Below are 19,032 nucleotides of genomic sequence, written 5' to 3' on the forward strand. Positions count from 1 at the left end.
TGCTCCACCAGTTCGCAGGCGTTCGCACAGCACACACAGTCGAGGCCGACGTGGAGCCACTACGTACGTGTGCACTGAGCTTTTGCTGCGTGCTCTCGTCAGACCACTGCACTGCTTGCCCGACTGTCTACTCAGACTACCCGCCATGGACAAAATCGACATGGCCAACTTCGATGTGTCCAATTTCGACCCCAATGCCATCCTGCGGGGCGCCCAGCTGACTCTAGTCGGCGGTATGTTGCTACCCATCAGGGTGTCGTGATCTTCCACAGCTGCTGTCTGACACACTGCACAGTCAATCGAGCCCTCCAAAACCCGCGTCTCTTCACCTCCGACCATTACCGCCAGGCCGCCATAGCCGTAGCTGCTGGCGTCGCTATCCGCATCATCGTCGCCATTCCCGTACGTGCCGCAGCATACCCTGACCAGGTCTACAGCAAACAGCGTCGCTTACATACTTCAGATTGTTGGTGTACGAGTGCTACTATGGATCCTCTCGCTCTTTGTCGACATGAGCCAGACGGGGCTGGACGAAACCATCATAGATGGCCTCCACTTCCTTGAGCACTCGGTGCTTCAGGTGCCCTTCTTTCTCATGACGCTGATGCGCTATGTGACGCCGACGCTCGACCAAATGTAAGTCACCACCACTTGTGCCCGGACTCGTCTAATCTCCATCTTTACAGGTTCATGGACTCGCTGCGCTGGGTCGACGAGACGTACGTACAAAAGCACAAGACGGACGACCCACACAACCTCCGCGCCATGTACTATCCCAACCTTGAAAAGTACCCCGACCACGCACCCAAGCCGGAGAAGGAGAAGAAGCCCCTCAAGGAGACTGTGATAATGTACGCCACAAAACAGAGCAGAAAGGCGGCCATTTCACTGGGAGTCTTGGCTCTCTCCTACGTGCCCTACATAGGACGCTTAGTGCTCCCGGCTGCCAGTTTCTACACATTCAAGAAGGCGGTGGGAACTCAGCCAGCAGCTGCTATTTTCGCAACGTCTCTCCTCTTCCCTCGCAGGTACTTGGTCAGCTTCCTGCAAGCCTACTTTTCTTCTCGCACGCTTATGCGTGAGCTGGTATGTTCCGCTTTCGGTATCTCTCAAACCTTATTCCGCTGACATCCCGTAAGCTCGAGCCGTACTTCAGCCGTGTCCGTTATACCAAGGAGCAGAAGAAGCTTTGGTTCAGAGACCGTGCCGGGGTCCTTTTTGGGTTCAGCCTAGGCTTCTACATCTTTGTCAAGATCCCACTTGTCGGCGTCCTTATCTACGGTCTCGCTGAAGCCTCAACAGCATATCTCATTACCAAAATCACCGAACCACCTCTGCCGCCGACCGAAGCCGAAAAGTTCAAGCAAGAGTCGCTCCGTTGGAAGAACAAGCACGAGTTTCTCAATATGCCCTGGCAGCACATGGACGAATACAATCTGGCAATGCATAGGCCCAAGGAGCAGTCTGAAGTGCGCCAGACTCCGAGGAAAACGTTTAGCTAGAGCAGCATGATGTCCACCCCGCTTGGCTTAATTGAGAGCAGCCCCTCAGTCATGACGTACACGCAGCTTATTTCCGTGGAAACAATTGCAGCCAGGTTCAATTGCGCAGTCGGCAGCCAAGCGCAATGGACTGCTACGCTATCTGGTATGGCGGGACGATGATGTCCGATCTGGACATGCCCCGCAGTGGGGTTGCCGCGTCTTGTTATGGGAGGTAACCTGATAGCTTCATTCGATGATACATAACGTAACTGCATCGTATCGCTGGGCTTATCATAGACGATGTATCGATAGTTTGAGAGAGAGTGTGCGGTTATCTCGGCAATTGCGTGTTGTAGAGATAACAATTCATGGCCTGACCCTTCCGGCATCCCCCTTCGTCCGCCTGCCATTATATCACGAGCCCCTCTTTTTGTAATGGATCGTGTTTTCTCTTTCTTTACTCCCTTTTGATTTTCATTTCAGTCTCAATTCCTAACTTGCAGATTTCAAAACGTTACCATGGGTAAAGACGCCATCCGATACGCGGCCAAAGTCGCTCTAGACAAACCAGCAGCAGAGCAAGAATGCTTGCACGTGTGTCTCCCGTATCTCACTCACACATATGTATCCCATTCTAACCCGAAACCTCCATTTTTAGAACCGCTGGCACCCCGAAAACCCTTCATATGCCACCATCAAGCCCGGCGAAGTTGTCAAGATCGAATGCGTCGACTGGACCGGCGGCCAAATTGGCAACAACGACTCAGCTGACGACGTGCGCAACGTTGATCTTACGAAGATCCACTATCTAACGGGTCCCTTTGACATTGAAACTGCGGAGCCCGGTGATGTGCTGGTGGTTGAGATTCAGGATGTGCAACCGTTGGATGAGCAGCCGTGGGGTTTTACGGGCATCTTTGCGAAGGAGAATGGGGGCGGGTTTCTAGATGAGATTTATCCTGAGCCGTAAGTTTTATTCCACGAATCAGTATATGTGTAGACATGGGGTTTTGAGGGGAGAGGACGAATACTGATAATGGCGAAGAGCAAAAGCGATATGGGATTTCGAGGGTATATTCTGCAGCTCCAGACACATTCCTGGCGTCAGATTCGCTGGCTTGATTCACCCGGGAAGTAAGTTTTCCTCCCATATCCCCCGCCCCATACATCACAGTAAAGATACAAGAAAGAAAGAAAGAAAGAAAGAAAAGGATTAACTAGAAAACACATCAGTTCTCGGCTGCGCACCGTCGCCCTCAATCCTCGAAACCTGGAACAAACGCGAAGCCGAACTAATCTCGACGCACACGCACCTCAACCGCACCGTCGCCCAACCGCCTCAGCCCCTCAATACACACGCCGGCACCGCCACAGGAGATTTAAAATCCAAAATCGCCCAAGAAGGCGCCCGCACTATCCCGGGCCGCCCCGAACACGGCGGAAACTGTGACATCAAGAACCTCTCTCGCGGCTCAAAAGTCTACCTCCCCGTTCACGTGCCCGGCGCGAAATTCAGCGTCGGCGACCTGCACTTTAGCCAGGGCGACGGCGAGATTTCCTTTTGTGGTGCGATTGAAATGGCGGGGGTGATTACGCTCAAGTTTAGTGTTATGAAGAGAGGGATTAAGCAGTTGGATATGAAGAGTCCGATTTACGTGCCTGGACCCGTAGAGCCGCAGTTTGGGCCGGGGAGGTATATTTATTTTGAGGGGTTTAGTGTGGATGAGAAGGGCAAACAGCATTATTTGGATGCGACGGTGGCGTATCGGCAGACGTGTTTGAGGGCTATTGAGTATTTGAGGCGGTATGGTGAGTTTGAATCTCTTTCTTTCGAAAAGGGGGGGGGGAGTTATACCAGGTTTTCCTCCACATCCTTACAATTTTATTTCTGGCGCTAACTAAGACATTTTAAATAGGCTACAGCGACTATCAAATATATTTGCTGCTCTCCTGTGCACCGGTACAGGGACATGTGGCGGGCATTGTCGATATCCCCAACGCGTGTACGACTATGGGGCTGCCAATGGATATCTTTGACTTTGATATCAGTCCGCATGTTCCGGCTACGAAGAGAGATCTCGGTACTTGTGCATATGCGTCAAAGTAGGATGCTACCCTGCAGTGCATGTTTGATATGCAATTGCTTGTTTTGTTTAGTCGCTGGGGTAGTTCTTAGATGTGGTTATTGCCAAATGGCCCATGTATGTATTTTGAACTTAGTTGTCTCAGAAGAAATGATTACAAACCTATATGATGGTTGTACCTCTCTGCTTAGGATATGGAAGGGTGAGAGAAATATCCTGCAATACCCGTACAACCGCGACAACGGGTTGTGAGCATGATGGATGTAAAACTCCAACCCCCCCCCCCCCAAACCTAACGTTCCGCTCGTCCCCTGGTTCTAGAGAGAGTTTTTTTTCGCAGTCTGGGTGTTGACCCGTATCGATTGGAAAGGGCCAATTATTCGCCCTGATGTTAGGGTTGAGACAGCGACCCAAGGGAAGGACAGAGATGAAATAAAACACGATGCCCCGGATTACGAGCGAGAGTGAGTTTCCCTTGAACCGTATCTGTAAGCTTTGGCTTTGTCCCGTGCAATCTCGATCTTGATTCGATTAAATAGCTGATGGAGACAGGTGGTGTACCTCAGAATGGAGGGAAATTGTGAAAATCGGGGTCGAATATTCAAGACATTATGTAACGGGTAGAATGAATGCAGTGGTATTAGCTTGGGCATTGAATAACCTCGTAGTATGTACTCTGATCATCATTCAATCGAGCACTAGCTGCTTTGCTGTGTTAGTTTGACCCGCGCAATCACTGTCCACGACACATGCATGACGCACCAATCAATGATAGAAGTTACATATCAATCGTACAGCAATGGCCCCTTGGAAGAAAGGATGAGGCAATTCTGAAGAGTTTCTGTCAAAGCTGAGCGGCGGCATGTCGTTTGCTTGGCCAATACCGATTTTCCTTTGACAACCATTCCGTTTTAGAGCAGCCATGACAGCAATGCAACCGCGGCTGCTGTTCGCCATAGTGTAATACAGAAAGCAAATGTGGTATTATCGACATGCTCTGCGAACATAAAAGAGATGCCAGGTGGTAGTAGAGCGATAAAATGCCTAGGATTGGCCTCTTTTAGCCCGGGAGATGTATGGCGTACCAGCGACACAGAATCAGGAATATCCGCTACAGCTATGCCGTATGGTTTGGGAATCTCAGAAAGGCGTGATATATGGTTATGGATGTGTTGTTCAGAGATAGAACAAAAAATTGTGATGGTAGTGTAAACATGATGTATTGAGCCATAATCATGGACAATGCATAGTCGTCCTTCATATCTAAGACGTTACTAAGGGCACATGATGGCATTGAATAGCCCTGTCCTTTTATGCCACGCCATAAGCCAAATCGAATCCGGGATTGGGTCCAAGTTTGGCTGACATGTGTAGTCTCAGTGGTGCACTACCATGTGACGCTCGGTATATGTTTGCTGCGTTAGTCTCTTCACAAAACCTTTTCGGCAGCAGAGACTAAGGTTGTTAGCTGCGTGAAGTCTTGATGTGCCAAGAAAGATTTACCGTTGAGCCCAGTGTTGTCGGGTTCTACGTGTGCGGCCTTGACAGTACCATTTTCGATGACGAGAGCGTATCGTTTTGAACGATCGCCTCCGAAGATGGACGCGCCATCAAAAGACAGATCAAGCGCTTTTGTAAAGCCAAGGCTAGGATCGCCCAAGAAGCGAATCTGGCTGTTTTAGTACAGGGTAGCTGGACTATGATGCGAGGTAACACTTACGCCACTCGAGCCGGAAGGATCAAGAATCTTACCCCATACTTTCATACTATGAATCCATAACGTTAGTACCAGAAAATGACAATCCGCTCCAAGGGACTGTTTCTACGAGATGTTTTCGTCGTGGGCAATGTATTTTGTGCATGTCGTGTCCATGGCCCACGAGTCAAACAAGACGTGGCCGCCACCGAATCGCCGAATCAGCCATGAGGAAGGATCCGTGGCTGCCGGGCGATTTTTGCGAGGAGACTAAACCTACACAAATGGGTCGTTGACCGAGACAACAAAGACTTTGCCGGCATCTTTCAGCTTGGGAGAGTTGATGTAGCCGGGTACATGGCTTTCCGAACACGAGGGGGAAAACGCGGCTGGGACACCTGCGGCTTCTGTCAGACGGCCGCGTCTTTGAAATGGAGATTGGCGCCGTGTTGGGCTCACCGACAATGACACCCTTGCCGGTCAACTCTTTGGCAAGGTTGACCTTATTACCGGGCGATCCCTCGACAAGGTCGACGTCGGGCAGCTTGTCGCCCACCTTGACGTATGCGGGCGACGAAGCATGGAAGAGACGGCGGCCAGCGAGGGGGCGCGCGAGGGGCAGACGACGAGAGGCAACAGAGAACATGGCGGGTGCAGTAAGTATTAGACAGGCGAGAATGTGCGTGTGTACAGTACGTAGTAGAGCACGTGTGTGGGCTGGGGTGGTGGTGGTGATGAAGGTGGGGTGCTCAATCTTGGCTTGGGTGTGCGGAAGACGGCAGGCGCAGGCCACGGCCAAGGGCAGCCCCTTCCTCACCGACGTCTCTAAGAGGATGCAATCCACAATATCCAGACGCCCGTTTCGGACGTGACAGGCTCCATAAATACGTTGCGGTGCGCATGCCAACCAAGAGCAGTACTCTAGGCCTCGCGGCGGCAAGCAGGTTGCGGATAATGACTTGGCTTGGGGGAGGAGGCCCACTGGTGCGTTAGTGGGTGCATCTCGCAGGCTTGCTGTGCGGTGCCGATCCTACTACTGTGCGGCCGGTCATGGGCCGTCAGCGGCATAGCTAGCGGAGCTGCCCACGTCAAGACGGCGACGAGACCCATGGCACAGCGACTGAAGAAGGTGGCGTGCGGTGCCCTGGGCGGCGACGGCAGCAGCAGCAGCACCACCACCACCACTGCACCTTGCATGTCTGCGCGCTTCCCCCCCAGCGACCACAGACGCAGACACGAAGACATGTATCGTAGCCACGCACGCGGGCTCTGTGGCTGGCGGGCGGGCGGGCGAGTCACTGCAAGTATGCGTGAATGTATAAAAAAGGGACACACGGCCCTCTCGTATCTGCCCGCCCCAGCATCCCTGTTCTCCTCGCTCGGCACGCCCGCTTGGCTCCCCTAGCCCATGCTCGACTGCAATCCTCTCAAGGCCCGGGTTAACCTGCTTTAGGGCCGTTTAGCTCACAAGCCAACGAGCAGAGCCCATGTCTCCTTGCCTCTTCAACCTGAAGGCCCAGATCTCGTCCATTGCCTTCCATTCTCCTGCGACAAGCCGCGCCTGTTTTGGCTAATTTCGTCATCGTCCTTTCACCCTCCATTCTCTCTGCCAAGCGACCACTCCCTACCACCCGTATATTCCTACACTACGCGCACCCTGAGCCTCGCGCGCCCTCCGCCGTTTACCGCCCTCTCGACTTCCCTCGTCCCAATTGCTCCTGTCCGTGCCCGGGGTCTCGACATCCATCTTACCCATCGACGCGAGGTGCCTGTTGCTGTCGCGCACCCACTCGGACGGCCACCCAGGCATTCTGCGCCTCTTGCGCCTGTAAATCAGCCGGCACCATGGACTCCAACCAAGGCGGTGGAGGCGGCTCCAACAACTCGAGCGACTTTGTGCGCAAGCTGTACAAGTACGTCGAGGCGCGCCTGTGTCCAGACTGAGGCCCCTGTATTAACTAATGCGAATTCAGGATGCTCGAGAACCCCAGCGACGAAAGTGTAGTGCGGTGGGGCAATGACGGTGACAGTTTTGTCGTCTTGGAAGTATGCATCTACTAGTCCCATTTGTTTCATTGCAAACAAGTTAACCCCGAGGCAGAACGAAAAGTTTACCAAACACATACTACCCAAACACTTCAAGCACAGCAACTTTGCCAGTTTTGTGCGCCAACTGAATAAATATGATTTCCACAAAGTCCGCCACAACAATGAAGAAAATGGGCAGTCGCCCTATGGACCTGGGGTACGCTTTGCACACGCTCTTTGCGGCTATTGTCCGCTGGGCGTACCGTCCCATGTTTGACTTGACCATGGCTAACCAACACCACACAGGCCTGGGAATTCAAGCACCCCGATTTCAAGATGAACAACAAAGATGCACTCGACAACATTCGCCGAAAGGCTCCCGCGCCACGAAAACCAAACCAAGCAGCCGCTGAAGATTTTGCGCCCTCGCAGCAAATGGACATGGTCAGCGGCCAATTAATGGCGACTCAGGCCCAATTACACCAGCTCGAGGGGCGATACAACGAGCTGAACATCCATCATTCTATGCTTTTGCAAGAGGTCATTGGTTTACAAAAGACGGTTGTTAACCACGAGCATGTCATGCAGCAAATCATGACTTTCTTGCACGGGGTGGATGCGACACAGCGGAGAAACAGCAAGCTCGTCTTCAATGGCAGTGAAGCCCAGAATGGCAACATGGACCCCCCATCGAACAATGACGACGACAACCCGGCTTCGCCTTTGCAACATGCCTCCAAGCTTCTCAGTGAAACCAACGCCGATGCCATGCTGAACCCCCGCAATCTGGAGCACATGAATGAGATTACCATGAGGATGAACGGCACCTTGACAACACCACCGCCAGACTTTGCTCGGGCGCAAATGCGGCCCACAAGCCGTGGCCCACCATCAGCGACTTCGACAAACTCGATGCGCCTGGACAACTTGGACAACCTTGTATATCCAGTCGGATCCTCCAATGGTATTGATCCCATGTACAGTGAGCACATCAACAACATTCCCTACGCTGCTCCACCAAAAGCCGTGGACCAAAACGAGCCCAAGGTACCCGAGGGAAAGAAGAAGAGTGCTTTCCCTGACCCAGGGTGGATTAGGCCGCCACAAATCTTGCTTGTCGAGGATGATCCCACGTGTCGTCGTATTGGAAGCAAGTTTTTGTATGCTTTCCACTGCTCTATCGATAGTGCTGTAAGTTTGTTTTTTGATCTCAACACCTGCTACTTGTATTAACTGAGCTTAGCTCGACGGTCTCGAAGCTGTCAACAAGATGAATGCTGGCTCCAAATACGACTTGGTCTTGATGGACATCATCATGCCAAATCTCGACGGTGTCTCGGCGTGTCATCTAATCCGGCAATTTGACACCACACCTATTGTCGCCATGACATCGAACATTCGTAGCGATGACATTTCCATGTACTTCCAGCATGGTAAGGCGGCCCTGACTATCTGCTAGCTTTGTACTAACAAGACTAGGTATGAATGACGTTCTGCCCAAGCCATTTACCAAGGAAGGACTATTGCATATGCTAGAAAAACATCTTGTCCATTTGAAAAAACCATCAGCCCAAAGTGACGGATCCATGGTGGCACCGCAACCTGTACCGATAGCACGGCAGTTGGTGCTCAAGGAAGAAGAATCGCCAGGCAAATCACCACAAGCCGTCAGCAACTGGAACTCGCCCAATCAAATCACGGGTGTATCTCCGGTCGGCACTTCAGTTCCAGAAGACTTTGCGCAGGCCATGCGAGGGCAACCAGTGCAACACCCGAATTCATACGGAGTCAATCCCATGCAAGGGAACATGGGGTATAATGCTTCATCACATATGCAAATGCAATCACAGCAGCAACAACAACAGCAACAACAACAACAGCAGCAGCAGCAGCAGCAGCAACAACAACAGCAACAACAACAACAACAACAACAGCAGCAGCAGCAGCAGCAACAACAACAACAACAAGCACAATTACAAGGTCATCGCAGACAGGTCTCTGAGATTTCCGGTGGGGACGATATGAACAACCCAGCGAAACGTCAACAAATGTATCCTCCTCAGATGCAACAGCAAATGGGGGCAATGCAGCCGCGCCCTCATTGATTGGCGGCGTGTTACATGAGCCTGAAGCGAAATCAAGATTATAAGAAACATAGAGGAGAGAAACTGGACACTGGCTTTTATGCCAGCAGGCATTAGCGACGGAGTTTTGATACAGAACAACGGTGTTCTGTGCGACTCGTAACCGAGATCCCATGGTCGCAAGGCCATTTGTCGTGGCTGGCCCTTTGACGCTTTGTAGTAAAACGCAAGGATGCAACGGTTCAAAAGCTATGTTGTGGAGGGAGGGCATCAAGGACTGTAGGTTCTGGGCGTTTAAGGTTATAAAGTGACTTGTCGTTAAGTGACTTGGGAGCTGGGCTGGACATTTGCTAGGAAATACCCTACTTGCTAGAGAAACAATTTGATATGTTATTTTGCTCCAAGATAACGGAGTTATAAGAGAGCGAGACCTTGTCCTTATCAAAAACGAGTGCAGTGTGTTCCTCCGCGGCGCGTAAGGTTACGGTGGCTGGCCGTGAGCGGCCCAGGAGACCTATGTACCAACGCCCCAGCCACAGGCGACGGGCTCTGTACAGAATTCGCACGTCAGGTCGCATCTGGTGCCTGTCAACATGGGATCGTACACATGTTTTAGGGCGCAGGTGTCGTTGCAATAAGCATTTTGCAGTAGATGCTGCCCCCGGCGGTCCAGACCACCAAAGCCTGGCCAGAAGGCTGCGCACGAGCTCGTTCGATATTCATGCGCCCTGTTGCAGCGGCTTACCCGCAGAGCCTTCCCGCTAAAAGACCCGAGTCCAGACGGGACCCGGGGCACTGGTTTTGCGTGGTGGTCCCCGGTTTTGGGCTTGTGACTCAGCGGCGGTGGTGAGTATGTGGAAGCTTTTTTGGATGTCGTAGCAAAACACCCCGCTACCGACTACCCGCCCCATTCTACACCCCCCCCCCCCCAAAGCCGCCCACTTTTGATCCTTTTTGCGCACTACAACACATCCCCTTCAAGCATGCCGCCAAAAGGAAAAAAGGCGCAGGACAAGGGCAAGTCGGGCGAGGAGGAGCGCGACGAGCCGCTGCAGGCAGTGGTGTGTAATGGAATTCCCGGAATCCATACGGAATTTTACTAACTTTGTAGATACTCGCCGACCCGTTTGAAACACGCTTCAGTCCCTTCACACTTGAACACCCAAGGGTACGCATCCCCATTCAGAGGCACCAGTCGCATGCTGACACGCTTGCTAGTGTCTGCTGCCCCTCGCAAACACCCCGCTCATCGAGTACACGTTCGAGTTTCTCGCAAACGCCGGCGTAGAAGAGGTCTTTGTATACTGCGGCGCACACAGGCAACAGGTTGAAGACTATGTGAAGGCTTCAAAATGGTCCTCCAAGTCATCGCCCTTCTCGAAACTAGAGCTGATCCAGTCGACATCGCATTCCATCGGTGATGCGATGCGCGACCTCGACAGCAGGGGATTGCTAGTCGGTGACTTTCTCTTAGTCTACGGTGATGTTGTCAGCAACCTGCCACTAGAGTCTGCGCTTGCAGCGCATAGGGCACGACGATTGAAGGACAAGAATGCCATTATGACCATGGTACTGCGCGAGGCTGGTACCAATCATAGGACAAAAGCTCAGGAAACCAGCCCCGTCTTCGTTATCGACCCGCGCAAGGACAGATGTTTACACTTCGAGCAAATGCCCAATCGGGAGCAGACCCATTATCTCTCCATCGACCCTGAAATACTCTCGACCCACCAAGAAATCGAGGTCCGCGAGGATCTCATCGACTGTGGTATCGATATCTGCACGCCAGATGTGTTAGCGTTGTGGAGTGACAACTTTGATTTCCAAGCGCCTCGCAAAGGCTTCCTACACAGCGTGTTGAAAGATTATGAGCTCAACGGCAAAACATTCCACACGCACATCATATCAGACCACTACGCGGCAAGAGTACGGAATCTCCACGCTTACGACTCAGTTAGCAAGGATATCGTGTCACGCTGGGCGTATCCGTTATGTCCAGACAGCAACCTGGTGCAAGGGCAGTCATATCGGCTGCAGAAGCGTAACACGTACAAGGAGGAGGGTGTCATTCTAGCTCGTGACTGCATCGTTGGGCCCAAAACGGTCATCGGACGAGGCACCAGCGTAGGCGAAAAGAGTGTCATTACCAACAGTATCATTGGAAGAAATTGCCAGATTGGCCGAAATGTCAAGATTGATGGGGCATACATCTGGGACTATGCTAGCATAGGGGATGGTAGCACGGTGACCAAGGCGATTGTTGCAAACGAAGCAGCGATAGGGAGAAGATGCACAATAGAGGCAGGCGCGCTCATCTCATACGGAGTTAGCATTGGCGAAGGCATGGTTGTTCAGGGAGAGCACAGAATCACAAGAACAAAGCGGAGACGAGAAGAAGGCGAGGAGCTCGTTCGAGGTGATGCGGAACCGGCGATTGTTGGTGAAAAAGGCGATGGATTCGAGTTTCACGATTCGGATGAGGATGATGAGGATGAACTTATTGAGGGTCTTGTCCTCAAGGGGCCGAGTAAGTCGAACCACGCAATTGCTGTAACTGTGCTAAGACGATTAGTGTACAACCTGTCAAACGAGTCAATATCGACGCTCAACTCGGACTCTGAAGCAGATGAGTACGATATAGAGCGCCGTGAGAGATCAGCGACGAGCAGTTTCCTTTCGGTAGGCTCTGCAGACAGCCAACACGCGGCCAACTTTGATCACGATGCTTCGGCGAGTATCTACGACTCGCTGGTTGAGGGCCATGAATCTGCCAATATTCAACTGGAACTCACAGCACTTCGCATGAGTACCAACGCGTCGGACCATCAAGTTAGACGTGCAGTCGTCTCATCTTTCGTCAAGCGTGTCATTTCACTCATCAAATCGGGCGAGACAATGAAGAGCGCAATCGCGCAAGTCTTTGGGCAACACAAAGAGCTTATCGATCGGTCCATCTTTGATAAGAGCGCACAAAGCAAGGTTGATCAGATCGACTTTTTACTGTTGCTGCAAGCAGACCTGTGCAACAAGGAAAACGGCGATAGCATCCTGCTGAGCACAGCAACCAAGCTTGTTGAGTTGGATTGTATCGAGGAGGATGGCATGCTGCAGTGGTGGGAAGATGAAAAGAGTGCGGAAAATGCAGAGATGGCGAAGGTGCGGGAAAAGACAAAGTCGCTCATCGACTTCTTGCAGCAGGAGAGTGAAGATGAGAGCGAGGAGGAGGAGGAAGAGAGTGAAGAGGACGAGTAGCCAGCTGTAGGCTGAAGTCATTGAGGTCCAAGTGAATGACTACCGCTATTGAGCCGATGCATTAGGTGCTCGCAAAAAATAGCATCATGATGCAAGCAGGCTCTGTTTTTTTGTCTATGCTCTCCACGGTGTTCCTCGGCGTGATAGTCTCCAAACCCCAACGTAGAGGTTTAGCGACAGCCCTGCACCCACACCTGTCAAGACGTGGGGTGGCGCAGAACTGTTTTTCTTCTCATATTCTTTTTTTGTTTGCTCAGAGACAGGAGAAGTGAAATGTCATTGTGAAACACAAAAAGCACTCGGCATGGTTGATGGGGCACATCCGAGGTCACGGGCACGTGTTTGCGAGAGATGGTGTGGAGAGCCCTACAAATATAGAACCGTGGTAGGTGGTGGGCAGCGCTACTGCAGGAGTCACAGGCTGCAACATGGACGGGTGGAGGAGGGTAGCAAAAGGGGAGAGTTAAGGTTCAGAGGAGGTTTGAGCCGGTGTTTGCGGTGCATGGGATGGGTGGGCGCCATATGGAAAGGCGGCGAAGATCCGGAGAGGCGCTCTGGGTGCTGGTGCGGTTGCCTCTTTACGTCAGCCCCCCCGAGGCTACAGCCCGAGCCAACCATCGGGTGAGGTGCCCGCATCCAGGACCGCCGACTGCATTCCACCTTTGACCACCCCCAACTCTCGCCTTTGTTGCAGCCGCCTCGCTGGCCAATACCCTTGTCTTCTGTGCCCAACTGTCAACTGTCCAGCCACTATCCACCGTCCACGCGCACCCAAGGCCTGCCTTATCAGCCGCCCTCACAGTCACACACACACACACGCACCCATACCCACCCTCGCCGCAGTAGCCTAGTGTTCCGTCATCAGGCGGGACACGCCTAACCAAGACGCCTTCCTCTACAGTTCGCAAGCGGAAGGCTGACGAGGCGAACTACCTCAGTCCCGCAGAGGAGCCTCCCCAAAAGAAGTCGCAGCTCTCACCTGTTCGTCACCTGTCACACACCCCCGCTGCACCCGCTGCCCCCGACATGGATTCCGACGACGACTTCAACAGCTCCATGAGCGGCGATGGCTTCGACGACCAGGACAGTGACATGGGCTTGGAGGATGGTGCGTAAACTGTTCTGTGTTTTTCAAATGGCTGACTAGTTGACTGACTGACTGCGTGCAGACTCCGACTTCGACATGGACCAGGACGATGTCGGCTTCGAGTCCCAAGACAAAGACATCAAGCCCACCAAGCAGGCGTACGAAGTAGATTTCAAGGTCTTTGACCCAGTCCAAATTCAAGCACAGCAAGACAAGCAGGTCGACGAAGTATCGAGTATCCTCGGCCAGCCGCCTGAAGCCACCGCCATCCTCCTCCGCCACCTACGATGGAATAAGGAACGCTTAATCGACCAGTACATGGAGAAGACAGAAGAGATCTTGGAGACAGCAGGCTTGAGTCAGGATTCTACCACCAACCCACCAAAGATTCAGAAGGTCAAGGGCTTTGTCTGCGATATCTGCTGCGATGACGACCCCAACATGGATACATTCGCCATGAAGTGCGGCCACCGCTTCTGCCTAGATTGCTACAGGCAGTATCTCGCCACCAAGATCCAAGACGAGGGAGAGGCGGCTAGAATACGATGTCCTGGTGAGGGCTGCACTCGGATAGTGGACTCCAAGTCGCTAGACCTTCTTGTTACAGCAGATCTCCATGAAAGGTACGGTAGTTGTCGCCTCACTTTCCCTGCATTTCACTAATGTATGTAGATATCATACCCTCCTCACACGAACCTATGTCGATGACAAAGAGAATCTCAAATGGTGCCCTGCCCCCGACTGTAAATATGCTATTGAATGCCCGGTTAAGAGCAAGGAGCTTACCAGAGTCGTTCCCACTGTACACTGCGATTGCGGACACGCCTTTTGCTTTGGCTGTACATTGAACAACCACCAACCGGCACCCTGTGCTTTGGTCAAGAAATGGGTCAAGAAGTGCGAGGACGATTCAGAGACTGCCAACTGGATATCGGCCAACACCAAGGAATGTCCAAACTGCAACTCCACCATTGAGAAGAATGGCGGTTGCAACCACATGACTTGCCGAAAGTGTCGCAACGAGTTTTGTTGGATGTGCATGGGCAAATGGTCAGAGCATGGCACCAGCTGGTACAACTGCAATCGATTCGAAGAGAAGAGCGGATCCGAGGCACGCGATGCGCAGGCCAAATCTCGACAGTCGCTCGAGCGATACCTCCACTACTACAACCGCTTTGCAAACCACGAGCAGTCGGCGAAGCTGGACAAGGATCTTTACCTCAAGACTGAGAAGAAGATGCAACAACTTCAGAACTCTTCCGGCATGTCATGGATTGAGGTCCAATTCTTAGACCAAGCCTCGCAAGCATTGCAACAATGCCGTCAGGTACTCAAGTGGACCTATGCATTCGCTTACTATCTTGCGCGAAACAACCTGACGGAAATCTTCGAAGACAACCAGAAAGACTTGGAGATGGCTGTCGAAAATCTCAGCGAGATGTTCGAGAAGCCAATCGACCAGTTGAAAGACTTGAAGGTCGATATCCTCGACAAGACTTCGTACTGTACGAAGCGTCGTATCATCCTGCTGAATGATACCGCCGAGAACCTTAAGCTTGGTAAGTGTTATAGACTTGCAAGGTCTTGCGATTGTTACTGGACTGCTGCTAATTGACATGTAGGCAACTGGAAATTCAACGTGGACCTAGCGTAGAAGACTTGTATGAATAAGGATAATATCACACATGACGACACGATGGCCTCTCCTAGCAATGCTTGGTAACAGCCTGTTGAACCCAAATATATGCAGCATTACTACGTGCATGTGCAAAGGAGGAGAGAGAGCAACAGGAAGCTGCTCGTATCCACACGCAGGTCGACCGAGGAACCGATAGACTGAAAAGACACATGTCTCGGACATGGTGATGTCCCTACAAAGGGATACATGTTGCATAAATTCACAGTAACCGGGAGCTTTAAGGTATGGATGGCATTATTTTATCCAGCATGGCGTTGTTCAATATCATGTGGTTCGTCAGCGGTTCAGCGAGCTAGGCTTAGCATTTGCCTGGTTTCTTTTTCTTTTTCTTCTTGTTGTTCCCTGTTCTTTTTTATTCTCTTCTTCTCCTCATTCTACACTCTATGTTCAATATAGTTGCACATGAAAATCAATGGACAATAAGAATTACACTGTTTTTTTTTCTACGGATGTGAGTGGAGTAAAGAGAAAGAGAGCAAGAGAGAGAGAAAGAGAGCTTTTGTTGTCGTAGTCGGTAAACATCCTGTTGCTCTAGTAGCGCTCCTTTTGTTTTGGACAACTTGGTGAGCAGACACGCAAAACATCAAAGGTCGAGGATGACATTCACCTCGTTGCGTTGCACATACACTCTCAGCAATCTTAAGACTGAACGCTAAAAAGAGTGTGAATGTCCAAAACAAGGATTTTACATCGACTCCTTTGCACAGCTCATGTGATAACGCGACACCCAACTCAATGTGTAGCAGCAGAGAAGAGTACGATAAGTGTAAAATAGTATTGCAGCTAAGTAGCTAGCAATCCCATCGCGTGTCCAACTTACCTCATCATCATCTAGGCTTTCTTTTTTCTTTTTTTACTACCTTCCACCCTTAGCTACATACAAGCGCTAAATCGTGCAGTAAAAAATAAATAAACAAATAAACAAATAAATAAAAAAATCTTGTGCTATATCGTTTCGTCTTGGAGCTAGAATTTACCAGATATAAGTTACAGTAGTTCGTCTTCAACGGCTTTATTCTCTTTTGGTCTGCTTCTTCCTGCTATAGTTATCTCATAGGCGTGACTAAGAACATGTTGAGATCAATGGGTCCTAGGTTAAGTATTCAAGTGTTATATAGCATGAGTGGCTTTGACGAGAGCATTGTGCATGTCCAGATGAGGGTAACTGCTCCATGCATCACAAGGAATTACTCATCGTACGCCATTTTCTAGATTTTTTTTCTTTAATGTTATCTTTCTTTCGCTTGCAGGTGTTTGAACAGATGCATGCTTCTATGACTAACTGCTATTTGTTACAGGTGCCTTTGATTGAGGTAATTTTTTTATAGATCCATTAGCACGAACCACCATTGCCACTAACAATTAGTTCAGTGACATAGTCACGTGACCCAGACACGCCAAATCACAGGGGGCTAGAAGACTTGAAGGCATCATATCGTAGACAAATCACGTCAACAAAGGGGCAATTCAAAACAAGTATTCTTCAATGGAGATGATGAGATTCATGCTAGATATCTTGCTCTATCTCACCTTGCGTTTCGTATCCGAATCCGTGTCCCAAGTAGCGTACAGCGCATCAAATTGTGCCTAATGAAATGAGAAACCATATACCCTATGCCAAAAACCCGACGCCAGATCCTGAATCATTCCGTACCATATAACAGTAGATCACATAGGATCATTGCAATTAAACCGTTACCATTTAGTGGCTGGCGACGCGCTCCTTGACCTTCTCGAACATGGCCTCCATCTCCTCGGCAATGAAGTCCTCAATCTCGGACTCGAGATGTTGGAGCTTGCTTCCGACTTGGTGAGCGTGGCGGCCGGCGGACTCCTTGGCCTTCTCGAAGTCGGCCTTGAGCTCAGAGAGGGAAGGGATGTCGGACTCAGACTCGTCCTCCTTCTCGGCAATCTTCTTGACAGTGTAGCCGCCCTTCTCAACAATCTCGGAGTAGTTGGAGGAGCCACCACCGTTCCAGGCGAGGACGTTGGCAGTGTTGCTGGGCACGTCAGAAAGAGCACCGACGGTGGCGATGGCAATCAGGTTGGCCTTGAGCTTCTTGGGTGTGATGTCGGCAACAGCGTAAGCCGAGTCCTTGGTGGGCTGGAGAGACAGCATGTAGGCCAGGAGACCAGCAATGTGAGGAGAAGCCATCGAGGTACCAGAGATGGTGTTGGTGGCGTGCTTAGAGCCAATCCAGGTAGAAAGAATGTTAAGACCTGGGGCAAAGATGTCGTTGCACTTTCCGTAGTTGGAAAAGTAGGCACGCTCATCGTTGAGGGTTGAGGCACCGACAGTGACAGCATTCTCAGCTGCAGCAGGGGAGTAGTTGCAGGAGTCGGCGTTGTCGTTACCGGCAGCCACAGCGAAGTGGATACCAGCGTCGACAGCAGCGTTGACGGCCATGTCGAGGGTGGTGGACTTGCCACCTCCCAAGCTCATGTTGGCAGCGCTGCCCTTGAAGCCCTTCTTCTTGCCGTTCTTAGCGGCAGAGACGGCCTCAGAGTGAGCCTGAGCGGCGTACTCGACGCCCTTGACGACATCGGACATGGTGCCCGAGCCGTTGGAGCGGAGGACCTTGATGGCGTATACGTGAGCCTTCTTGGCAACACCATACTTCTTGCCGGCAACGGTACCAGAGCAGTGGGTGCCGTGGCCGTTGCCGTCCTCGTCGGCATCGCCATGAGGAATGGTCTTTCCCCATTTGGCGCGGCCCTCGAAGTCGACGTGCTCAACGTTTGTGCCGGTATCGATGACGTAAACGTCAACACCCTCACCACCGTCGGCAGCGTACAGGTACTTGTTGTAGGTGCCGAAGCTCAGGGCGTTGCGGTGCGAGATACGGGCCAGACCCCAGGGGGAGTTCTTCTCGATCTCAGGCTCATCGGAGCCGAGGACGCGGACCTCAGAGTCGCGCTCGATGTAGTCAACCTGTCAGGGAGAGTTAGCGCCAAGTCTTATGCAGGTACATTGAGCACAGATGCTGTCACGTGCGAATGCGACGGATTGCACAAGTTGCCTTGGCTACGCGCCACGCAGCCGATTTGAGCCGGGGGCTGCTGCCTGGGCCGAGAGATGAGATGGAATGTCACTTACATCGGGGTGCTTTCGGATCTCCTCGATGGTCTCTTGGTCAAAGTGACCAGAGTAACCCTTCATGCCGGGCATCTCGTATGTGTGCTTGAGGCCCTCGAAGACCTCGTTGGAGATGGGGAGCTCAGTGGAGCGCTTTCGCAGCTCCATGCGCTCCTGCGAGTTCTTGGAGTGGACGCTCTGGACCCAGTCATGGTGCTTGGAGGCATCTTTGACGTGCTTCTTGAAGACGACCATGTAGCTGTTGGGAACCTCCTTGGCGGAAGTTGACGACAGAACTGGCGCGGCATCCTTGTGGATGGTCTCTGTCGAGAAGGTGGGTGACGCGGCGGCCAAGGCCGGGAGCGCAAAGACCAGGCTGTACCTCATGATGGTGAATGTGCTCGCACAGCGAGATGTACTGAAGACTGGGGGATGAAGGGGGATGGGCCACAAGGCTCTAGTGATGGACAGGCAAAGGGAGAGAGAGAATGGGGGGAGGTGTGTGGAGGAGGGATGGGGGATGAGCTGGGGGTAGCTATGGC

At 51.8% G+C, this 19,032-nt stretch overlaps 8 protein-coding genes across 8 annotated transcripts; 6 read left to right on the forward strand and 2 right to left on the reverse strand.

Moving 5' to 3' along the window:
- Positions 1 to 145: 145 nt before the first annotated feature.
- On the forward strand, positions 146 to 1,502 carry COCSADRAFT_158735 (uncharacterized protein; the record flags this gene model as incomplete). The annotated part of the gene is made up of 5 exons (XM_007699888.1): positions 146 to 233; positions 296 to 402; positions 464 to 636; positions 687 to 1,086; positions 1,140 to 1,502. 5 exons carry the CDS (start codon positions 146 to 148, stop codon positions 1,500 to 1,502), a joined length of 1,131 nt encoding a protein of 376 aa, XP_007698078.1.
- A 501-nt stretch (positions 1,503 to 2,003) lies between these two features.
- COCSADRAFT_83995 (uncharacterized protein) lies at positions 2,004 to 3,591 on the forward strand (the record flags this gene model as incomplete). Its single annotated transcript, XM_007699889.1, has 5 exons — positions 2,004 to 2,078; positions 2,143 to 2,450; positions 2,530 to 2,618; positions 2,718 to 3,293; positions 3,401 to 3,591. 5 exons carry the CDS (start codon positions 2,004 to 2,006, stop codon positions 3,589 to 3,591), a joined length of 1,239 nt encoding a protein of 412 aa, XP_007698079.1.
- Positions 3,592 to 5,072: 1,481 nt separating this feature from the next.
- COCSADRAFT_48560 (uncharacterized protein) lies at positions 5,073 to 5,850 on the reverse strand (the record flags this gene model as incomplete). Its single annotated transcript, XM_007699448.1, has 4 exons — positions 5,073 to 5,237; positions 5,289 to 5,334; positions 5,545 to 5,662; positions 5,724 to 5,850. Coding segments are annotated over 4 exons (456 nt in total), but the record flags the coding sequence as incomplete, so codon positions are not given.
- Positions 5,851 to 6,779: 929 nt separating this feature from the next.
- Positions 6,780 to 9,801, forward strand: COCSADRAFT_113317 (uncharacterized protein). Its single transcript, XM_007699890.1, has 6 exons — positions 6,780 to 7,177; positions 7,238 to 7,310; positions 7,366 to 7,509; positions 7,599 to 8,483; positions 8,536 to 8,725; positions 8,772 to 9,801. Exons 1-6 carry the CDS (start codon positions 7,110 to 7,112, stop codon positions 9,395 to 9,397), a joined length of 1,986 nt encoding a protein of 661 aa, XP_007698080.1. The 5' UTR covers positions 6,780 to 7,109; the 3' UTR covers positions 9,398 to 9,801.
- A 498-nt stretch (positions 9,802 to 10,299) lies between these two features.
- On the forward strand, positions 10,300 to 12,887 carry COCSADRAFT_113318 (uncharacterized protein). Its single transcript, XM_007699891.1, has 4 exons — positions 10,300 to 10,437; positions 10,488 to 10,544; positions 10,595 to 11,903; positions 11,949 to 12,887. The coding sequence occupies exons 1-4, from the start codon at positions 10,360 to 10,362 to the stop codon at positions 12,626 to 12,628; spliced, it is 2,124 nt and encodes a 707-aa protein (XP_007698081.1). The 5' UTR covers positions 10,300 to 10,359; the 3' UTR covers positions 12,629 to 12,887.
- Positions 12,888 to 13,454: 567 nt separating this feature from the next.
- On the forward strand, positions 13,455 to 15,485 carry COCSADRAFT_300717 (uncharacterized protein). Its single transcript, XM_007699892.1, has 4 exons — positions 13,455 to 13,736; positions 13,798 to 14,338; positions 14,388 to 15,274; positions 15,338 to 15,485. Exons 1-4 carry the CDS (start codon positions 13,655 to 13,657, stop codon positions 15,367 to 15,369), a joined length of 1,542 nt encoding a protein of 513 aa, XP_007698082.1. The 5' UTR covers positions 13,455 to 13,654; the 3' UTR covers positions 15,370 to 15,485.
- On the forward strand, positions 15,486 to 15,834 carry COCSADRAFT_300718 (uncharacterized protein). Its single transcript, XM_007699893.1, has one exon. The coding sequence runs from the start codon at positions 15,601 to 15,603 to the stop codon at positions 15,808 to 15,810; it is 210 nt and encodes a 69-aa protein (XP_007698083.1). The 5' UTR covers positions 15,486 to 15,600; the 3' UTR covers positions 15,811 to 15,834.
- Positions 15,835 to 16,887: 1,053 nt separating this feature from the next.
- COCSADRAFT_179893 (uncharacterized protein) lies at positions 16,888 to 19,032 on the reverse strand. The gene is made up of 2 exons (XM_007699894.1): positions 18,512 to 19,032; positions 16,888 to 18,346 (listed from the first exon to the last, which is right to left on the reverse strand). The coding sequence occupies exons 1-2, from the start codon at positions 18,875 to 18,877 to the stop codon at positions 17,117 to 17,119; spliced, it is 1,596 nt and encodes a 531-aa protein (XP_007698084.1). The 5' UTR covers positions 18,878 to 19,032; the 3' UTR covers positions 16,888 to 17,116.

Source organism: Bipolaris sorokiniana (assembly GCF_000338995.1).
Source record: "Bipolaris sorokiniana ND90Pr unplaced genomic scaffold COCSAscaffold_4, whole genome shotgun sequence".
NCBI classification, from domain to species: Eukaryota; Fungi; Ascomycota; class Dothideomycetes; order Pleosporales; family Pleosporaceae; genus Bipolaris; species Bipolaris sorokiniana.